This window comes from Bidens hawaiensis, unplaced genomic scaffold (genome assembly GCF_021521415.1).
Source record: "Bidens hawaiensis isolate Kalapana, Puna unplaced genomic scaffold, B.hawaiensis_p1.1 tig00004817_1, whole genome shotgun sequence".
Classification (NCBI taxonomy): domain Eukaryota; kingdom Viridiplantae; phylum Streptophyta; class Magnoliopsida; order Asterales; family Asteraceae; genus Bidens; species Bidens hawaiensis.
The window spans coordinates 948,570-957,716 of NW_027491300.1; the positions used below are offsets into that span (position 1 = coordinate 948,570).

At 31.5% G+C, this 9,147-nt stretch overlaps 1 protein-coding gene across 1 annotated transcript; it reads right to left on the minus strand.

Annotated features, from left to right (window-relative positions):
- Positions 1 to 6,693: 6,693 nt before the first annotated feature.
- Positions 6,694 to 8,252, minus strand: LOC143628115 (uncharacterized). The gene is made up of 2 exons (XM_077097785.1): positions 7,684 to 8,252; positions 6,694 to 6,951 (listed from the first exon to the last, which is right to left on the minus strand). The coding sequence occupies exons 1-2, from the start codon at positions 8,158 to 8,160 to the stop codon at positions 6,877 to 6,879; spliced, it is 552 nt and encodes a 183-aa protein (XP_076953900.1). The 5' UTR covers positions 8,161 to 8,252; the 3' UTR covers positions 6,694 to 6,876.
- Between the last annotated feature and the right edge of the window lie 895 nt (positions 8,253 to 9,147).

The window sequence follows — 9,147 nt, forward strand, 5'->3', positions numbered from 1 at the left end:
ACTCCTTACAAAGAATTAAATCTATCAATTTATCAACCAATACCTATCACATAATCTATCACCTTACCGATATTTAGATTGGATGTACACTTAGATTTATTTTCTTAATTATTATTATTTCTACGGTTTTAATGCATATCAACCATAAAATAGTCAAGAACACACAGTCAATAACCTAACAAAATCCTATTAAAGGAAAGACATTCACCAAAGACTCTGTGAAACAATAAAACTCATCAAACAAACTTACGCGACACATGAATCGAATGACTAACATTAAACCTCTTACTTAATCATAAGCCATAAACAAAATCATAATTCAACAAAAATCAAACGGCAACACAAGTTCATCATAAACCTATGCGGTTTATAAAGTTTAGCATAACACTATTGAGTTAAATAAAACAAGAACTGAATTCATGGTGAATATCTAGATAAAAGCATAAAACAGAAGAATTAGAACGATAAAACATGTGGTCTTCATTCCTGATCGATTGACACTTCACCTGATGAATCCTAGCCTTTAAATCCTGCAAAATCCTTGATCTTGAGCTTCAAATTTCGTCCAAAATGGCTGGTTATCGTGTGTTATGATTAGGGTTAAGGAAATATGTTTAAATAGGAGTATAAAGCCTCAAAACCCTTGAAAAAGAATATAAAAAGATATGTCACACCCCAACCTAAGGCGGAAATGTCGGGGTGTAACTGATTGCTCACAGCTTTTCAAATGTACTATCATGCAATATTTAAATGACAATATCTATTAATTTAAATTCAATTATCAAATAAATCAAATACAAACAAGTACATATTTCATATAATAATACAAATTTTATGTAACAACTCGGGTTTCTATATAACGTATTAAACACCAAGACCCGACCCATTTTTATATTCGGGAAATTTAAAAGATAAATTATCGCGTTTATCGAGAGATTTAATTATTATATTATGGTTTAATTAATTATATAAAATATAATTACAACTTTCAATATATGGCAAAAACTACCCTAAATTAAACTATTATCTACTTTTGTTTCCCCCTTATTTTGTAAGGACTAAAATGCAAATTATACACATATATAATATTATTCAAATCTGACCCGTTTACCTAAGACCCGATTATGATACCTGTTTATACAAAATCGTAGCTTGGGCCGCAATTTTTGTAACCAATATGGTAATTGAACCAAAACGCGTATTATACCTTCCTATTACGGCCTACCGACAACGTGAATTAGGAAACAAGATCGTTTTGATTATGTATTGATTTTATTATCAAACCGTCTTTAACCCGTTATTTGTTATACATTAAGACGACAATAATAACTCAATTAAACTAGCATACACGACCTATAACCCATCTCCGTTCAAACCCTTTAACGAATTGGAATAGTAAGACCGATCGCATCATATTCTGGGTCTCGTCCTGGCCGTCGACTATGTAATCTTTTGGACATCAATTCATCGATCTAACAGGTAATAAATTATATTGTTGTGCTCGTCTTTTGATCCTCTTCTAAAGCCCTAACCTCAATTGATCAAACGGTTATCGGATTGATCGATTGACTAAGCTAGGGTTCTTAAATGTTCTGGTTCATCTGGCTTGCTGGTTATTAATTTTCCGTTTCATATTTATACCATCTTGCTTGGTAGCGCAGTTGGTTGCGCGTGTGTTTGGCTGCTTGGCTGGAGGACACGGGTTCGAGCCCCCTCCAGACCCGTTTTGTCCATTCTTTTTTTGAATTAATTACTTGAACTCATGTATTAATATATTGAACATTTAAATCATATTATTAGTATTACAAATATAATAAACCAATTCATATTTTTCTTAAAACCGACACATTGATTAGTTTGTTTCCGAATCTTGATAAAACCACATATATTTATGTATATTTATACGTATATTAGATTATTAAAGACTGATAAAGGGTTAATATTTTATAAAGGTTTTAATATTTAAAAAATAATAATTTAAATCTAAAATATATATAATATAATCTTGTCAATTAATATATTAAGGCAATATTATAAAAATTTTATAAAAAGATTATAATTTATATAGATATTATTATTCATTATTTATTCTCTAATATATACAATATCTATTTGAAAGAAATCCTTATTAATAATAAAAATATATATAAATACATTTAACATATTTTTAGATTGAAATCTCTTTATATAAGTTGTCCAAAGTTTTATAAATATACTTAAGTATTCTTACATAATTTTGTATAATTAAAATAATATTATTTATGATAAGCCGTTGTTAAATAAAAGCAATAAAATTTATAATAAATCCAAGTCATATTTAACTTCCGCAAGAAACCACCTGATCGTCGAATCCCAAACCTTCATCTAGTTTTAGCTTTGTTATATTGTCCATATTTATTTATTACTGTAATTAGGATTCTCGTCGGTAAATCCTGAAGAGCATGTCTTAACTAAATAAATATTTATAGTTTTTGAATCATTTATATAAAGAGATTGCATTAGAATATTTATCTTACTAAAATACCTTTAATATATATTTTTATTATTAAATAAGAATTCTTTTGTTTTAATATTGTAATATTAAATAGTAGATAGAAAATAATAATACATGAAGTATTTATTAAAATTGTGATCATTTTATAAAATAATTAAACTTAGACAATTATAATAAGGTATAATATACATTTAATTATATTTTTAAATAAACAATCTTTTTAGACATTTAATAAAACCTTTATCAATCTTTAAGTATCTAATATATATACATATATATGTACATAGGAGGTTTAACCAAAGTTCGGAAAGAAAACTAGTTAGTTTGTCGGTTTTTAACAAAATATAGATTATTTACATATTTTTTTAATATTTATAATATTATTTAATGATTTTATTGTGGTTAAGTAAAAATAAAATTAATCCCAAAAAAATAAAAGAGTTGGCCGAGACTCGAACCCGCGTCAGGGTCGGCTCAACAACTGAACGCAGCCACCCTAGCCAACTGGGCTAGGGTGCTAGATTGTTATATCTCAAAATATATTCTTATAACTAGACAGAAAAATTAATAGAAACTACCAAGAACCCTAACAAGATCAATTGATCAAACCGTGTATTGTTGGTTCAATTGACCATAGGGTTAATGAAAGGTGAATCAAAATGAACATGCTAACATATCATAATACCTTAAACGATGATGAATCAGGTGTTAAAGTGGATGAACATGGCCGACGGAAAACGCTATTAGAAACGGCACTTGCAGGTCTTCATAATCGAATTAACATTAGGGGTTTGGACGTCGCTAGTATAAAGATGGTGCATGTGCGACAATTGAATTATAATGATGATTATAGTGGATATAGATAATTAGGTTAGCACCGATTCGTTTAAACGTTCAATACGTATCCATATTGATCTTGTTTCCTAATATATATAGTCGGTAAACCAATTACAGTAAGAATAACGTGTATCTTGATTTGATTTCCAAAATAATGACGAGAATTGAGGTCCAAGAAACATAAACGGGTCACGGGTGAGGAAATGGATCGGGTTTGGGTTATTGGTAATTGGGTTAAAGGATCTGGATATTGAATTATAATATCTTAATATATAATATTTGCATTTAAGCCCCTGAATATTGAAGGTGGAACCATAAATGGGTTAAAGTTTGGTTTTGGGTGTTTTTTGCCAAGGTAGGAAAGTTATATTTATATATTATATAAATAACTAAATAATGATATAATAATAGTTAATCTTTTTGATCAACGCGATATCTTTATTTACAAAAATAACCCGAACATGAAAGCGGACCCGAATTGTTACAAGATGTATGTTATTAAAATGGTTTAAAATACTTATTACAAGTTTTAGTTTCGGCCTTTCGTTACACATAACCAACATAATAATATGATGTTAAAATATTTAAACTTCATGTAATCTTATATTGTTTTATCTTCTCTTCCTCTTCTAACAAAGTAAACAAATAAACAAGCTTAGATGTCAAGTCCACATTCAAAATTAATTTTTTCTCATAATCTCTCATCACATTTATTCTAGCTACCCATGGGTAATCAGTCAAAACCATTTAGACAATTGGGTTATAAAATAGTTAATTTTTCCTTCTAGCTAGTCTTCTAATATCTCATCGCAATCATCATAGCTATTCATGGTCGTGGGTTAAAACCATTGTGGCAATTGGGTTATAAAATTAGTCAGTCAATCTAAAGTAAAATATTGATTGTAAATCAAATAAGTAGAATTATGAAATATAAACAAGTATAAAATAGACAAGAACATTTTTTTTGAGGGTTGGTTTGTTCCTTCAATGTCCACCTTTTCCCATTGACACTATATGTAGCATTATCCATGGTAACTAGCCGACGTTATCTAAATTGTTAATATTATATACCGATGCTTGTGATAAAACAACAAATGTGATAAATATATTTTCCTAAATTTATGAATTTGATATTCTAGAATTTTTATTGTTTATATATTTCATTTCTGTTTTACCTTTAATTTATTCTTTTATTTCAAATAACGAAGATTATTTATTTTTAACGTGTGACAAACTTAATGTAATACACGTGTTTTAAAGTTAATAATTAAAACTAGTTGACTTTATCTCATCTTTATGTCCTGAGTTTTAACCACTCAGATCATCAAACCAGTGGCGTGACCATGTCGATTTTGTAAAACATTACTACAAACCAATATATTCAGAGCACTATTTATTTTTAAGCTTAAAAATATAAGGGTATTAAACAATTGGTCTTTTGTTCAATTTAAGGTAATCATGGATTCACCTTTGACATTATATATAAAAAATAAATAATTACATAATATATATTTTCTTTCCTAATTTCTACGGTCATACTTATTCAAACATGCTCAAATGAAAAAAAATATACAAAAAACAAAACAAAACACACAAACAAAAAGAAGAAGCTTGTAAAAATTTGGAATTTTTAATTATTTTTCAATTATCACAATAAGTTGTGCTCGACATGTTATAGAATAAGTTTTCTACTGTTTTTTGTATACTAAAAAGATTTAATTCAAAATTTAAACAGACAATAAATCTTAATTTGTAACCTTAAAAACATTTAATTCATAATTTAAACATACAACAAATCTTTATTTGAAACTGTAAAAACATTTAATTCACTTCTAAAACAGAAAGTAGACTTCAAGTGTCTTGAGTATATATATAAATGAGTTTGTTGTTTTAATCATCAAATAAGTGTGAAAGACCATACCAGTAACTTATGATAACCATCATGAAACACATTTGTTTGCTTATCTTCATTTGCCTTGTGTGTAGAGGACCAGAGGTACACTTAAGATTATTACTAATTTTGTGTTTATTTCTCTTGTTTGATCACGTATGTTCATTGATATATTGTTTGTTTTACGGTCAAGGTTCCAACCTCACCATCCGTCAAGAACCAACAATTACACCAGGCGGAGAGTGGGCAGTGACACTTGAAAACGCAAGCCCTTGTGTCATACTCAAAGCATACTTAGATTGTAAAGGGTTCCAGTCCCATATAGAAATTGATTCTAAAATCATCATAAAACAAGGTAGCGTATGCATAGTCAATGATGATCAGCGGATATATCCTGGAGATAGTCTTCACTTCATCTATGCTTGGGAAAATCAGTTTCCTTTCAAATTGTTGAATCAAACTATAGCTTGTCCATGAATAATTCATTGTGTAAAATCTAATAAATGTGCCCCGAAATGAGTAAATAAAGGAAAAGAGATTATTGGTTTCGAACTATTGTAAACATGAGTTTATCAAAGACGCTAAGATGTGTTTACTTGTTAATCTCTCTCTCTCTCTCTCTATATATATATATATATTATGCTTTTTTTAGTTTATATTTAACCTTTTATTTTGAAAACCAACAAAAGAATTTCAGATTTTTGTTGGAAACAAAATAATAAGAGAAAGAACATTTTTTGTGAGGGAGTTTTATAATTTAGTTACTGATTTAAGATGTGGGTGAAGGAGAAAGCAAGTATAATGGTTTTTCTGTATATTTAAAAAGTTCATGTAACACCCTATAATTTTTATAATATTTATTTAAAATGGTTGTTAGTGAAAGAGATAAAATATATTGATAAAAGTATAAAAATTATTATTTAATTGAAAATGAGAGAAAATATATAACGATTTTTAGTGTAAATTTTAATTTGAAGATAGAAGATTGGATGTGAATACTCTAAGAACGGTGGTGGTTGACAATGATGGTAATGAGCATGGTAAAGATGGACGATGGTTTAAGGAGGTGGTGACTGACAACAACCGATGAAGGCGTGAAAGGGAAGTGCATATACCCTCACAAGAAAGTTCATATAAACATTTGTAAGATTTGTATTTCGTATACGAGGATGTGATCGAGCATAACATTTCAAATGAAAGCTAAGTTTAAATAAGCCAAACAAGAAAACTACATGTAAAATCCTAAAAATCAAAATCACCACTCCTAAAAGCTTCATTTTGTACTAGTGAATGCTTTGTGTAACTGCTTATACTTTGTTGCAATATTCGTTTTCAGTAAATTTATATAAAAAAACAGATATTACTAATTAAGCTTACTTTATTAGGTTACATATATAGCTATATCCAACTTTATATGTTAAATCCCTATTATCAAAATGCATCACACCGAAAGAAAACGATTTGCAAATGGAGGCAAGCATAAATCAAGTCAAGTCGAACAATATCACAAAGAAAATTACAAGAAAATGCATCCCCCAACCCCCAAAAGAATGTATGTAGCTACTACTCCAAATACAATGCAAAAGATCCCACCATCAAATCGACAAACCGAGCCTATATAGAACATGACTCAACAACATAAAGGTACACATATCTAGAGTAGCGCGTAGACAACCGCCCATCCAAAAACAAAGCTGCCAGCCATCGATCCCATCTTCGCCACGCCGCTCTGCAATATCAATTTCAAAATAAGATCTCGTCAAGATATTTAAATACTTCATAAATAAGATCTCGAGCCAGGATGGTTTCGAGCCGACGCTGCAATATTAACGAGTTGAGCCAAGCTAGGGTCGAGCTCAACTTGCTTAGATCGTTTCAAATCTTATTTTTTTAACACACAACCCAAGTCACCATAACCAAACCCCTCACATGCCTAACAAAAATAATTTAAAACCTATTATTGCCGGTCTTGAGATATGTACATGACGACAAAACATGGGTCATTATTGTCATTTGTTAAATGTAACTATTCTCGGATACCTAAAAAACAAGACACACACGTGATCACTACCCAACAGATAAAGCCCAAGACACGAGAACATGGTTCACGTTACCAAATTATTCATCCCCATTGCTATTGTGCGCATGTTCAAATCTGGAACCATAAGATACCAGACTTCCCGATCTGAACATTTCAACCCACAACTGTGATTTTTGGTGAATGTCAGTAACATAATAACATCACAGTTACAGGTTGAGATCTTCAGATCTGATAACAGACGTGCCATAAGAAGCGCACGTTAGCAACTAAACTTGGATTGAGCAAATCAGAATAGGCGCACGTTAGCAACTAGTCATAGATTTTAACAGATCAGAATAGTAATGTCTCTAAACATTAAGCATAAATTAAAAGTATCAACATTTTATAGATCAGATCTAGAAAGTTTATTGTTGGACTTACCTGGTCAGGAGAAGACGGCGATATCGCCGGAGACAGATCGCCGGAGACGGAAGGAGTAGGAGCTCCGGTGGGAGGCGCCGGCGGGCTTGAAAGTGACGGAGTTGGTGCGGCGGTTGGAGTCACACTGGGCGCCGGAGATGTCACCGGAACCGGAGCAGGGGGAGAAGCCAACGGTGACGGCGGCGGTGTAGCGACCGGTGGAGGAGTGGCCGGAGGTGGTGAAGCGACGGGTGGAGGGGTGGCTGGCGGTGGTGATGCAACCGGAGGTGGGGTGGCAGGTGGTGGGGATGCGACCGGAGGTGGGGTGGCGGGTGGTGGTGAAGCAACCGGAGCGGCGACGGGTGGTGGGGTGGATGTGGGTGGGGTGGCGGTGGGTGGAGTAGGGGTGGCGGTGGGGGCGGAGGAGGGTGCTTGGGCGGCGACGGAGGAGAGGACAATGCAGATGAATGCGGTGACGACGGCGGCGGTGCGAGCCATGGCGTAGGATAGGAGAGTAAAACCCTTAACCTGCGCCGCAGATGGTAATAATAATAACCTAAAGTAAAGTAGTGAGTGATGTGTTAAGTGAGATGTGTAATGACTAATGTGAGTGTGAAAAGAAGATAGGGGTATATATAGGGGGTGGGGGTGGGGGTGGGGGTGGGGGTGGGAACGTCTTGATCTAGTAAGGTGGAACTTACGATTTTGTAGGTTACAAGTATACAACTTACAACAGCAATTTGTTGACAACGGAATTGTCACGTCTCATACAACTATAAAATATATTAAATATAACACATAGTATATTGTTTAACTTTATTTATTAATTACAAAATGTGTTGATAATATGTTTATGTTTATGTAATTTTGTTAAGATATATAATATGGATAAGGTTTATCTGTGTTAGAAAATGATTTATCTTAATTAATTTCTAATCTATCATAGTTTTTCATATGTGCTGCATTTAACGTTAAAAGATTAAGTGATTGCAGATATATTAATAGTATATCTTCCAAGTCATATTTATTTAAAACCGTAAACTTGATAATTAATCAATTGGATAGGATCTTTAGATAATTTGATATGAATGATTAAGATTTAGCATTTCAACCAATCTATGCATAAATGAAACCTTAATTCAAATGAGACTAATAATTTATTTGTGTGTAAATTATTTAAATTTTACAATAATCTAAGTTAAGAAAGACATTTTTCTCAAAGAGTTTGCAACATTATTGACTATATAGACGCGTCTTTCATCATGATAGCAAAGCGTAATAAAATATATAATTCATATTTTAATTATAGATGTGTCTAATCTCTTATATAATTATTTTTTTAATAATTTATATTGAGTTTTGATGCATTGTTGATTACACGGTTTTGATGTTATAACTTTCTTAATTTGATTCATCATCAAGTATTATTGCTCATTGTTTGTCGAACTTACATATATTGTTGTCAAATCGTGTGTGCTTAAATAT

What these genes read in the sequence shown, in the direction of transcription:
- LOC143628115 (XM_077097785.1), bottom strand. Translation starts at nt 8,160, where the DNA reads ATGGCTCGCACCGCCGCCGTCGTCACCGCATTCATCTGCATTGTCCTC. An exon ending in CGCCGTCTTCTCCTGACCAG is followed by an intron (nt 6,952 to 7,683) that starts GTAAGTCCAACA and finishes TTGATATTGCAG; the next exon opens with AGCGGCGTGGCGAAGATGGG.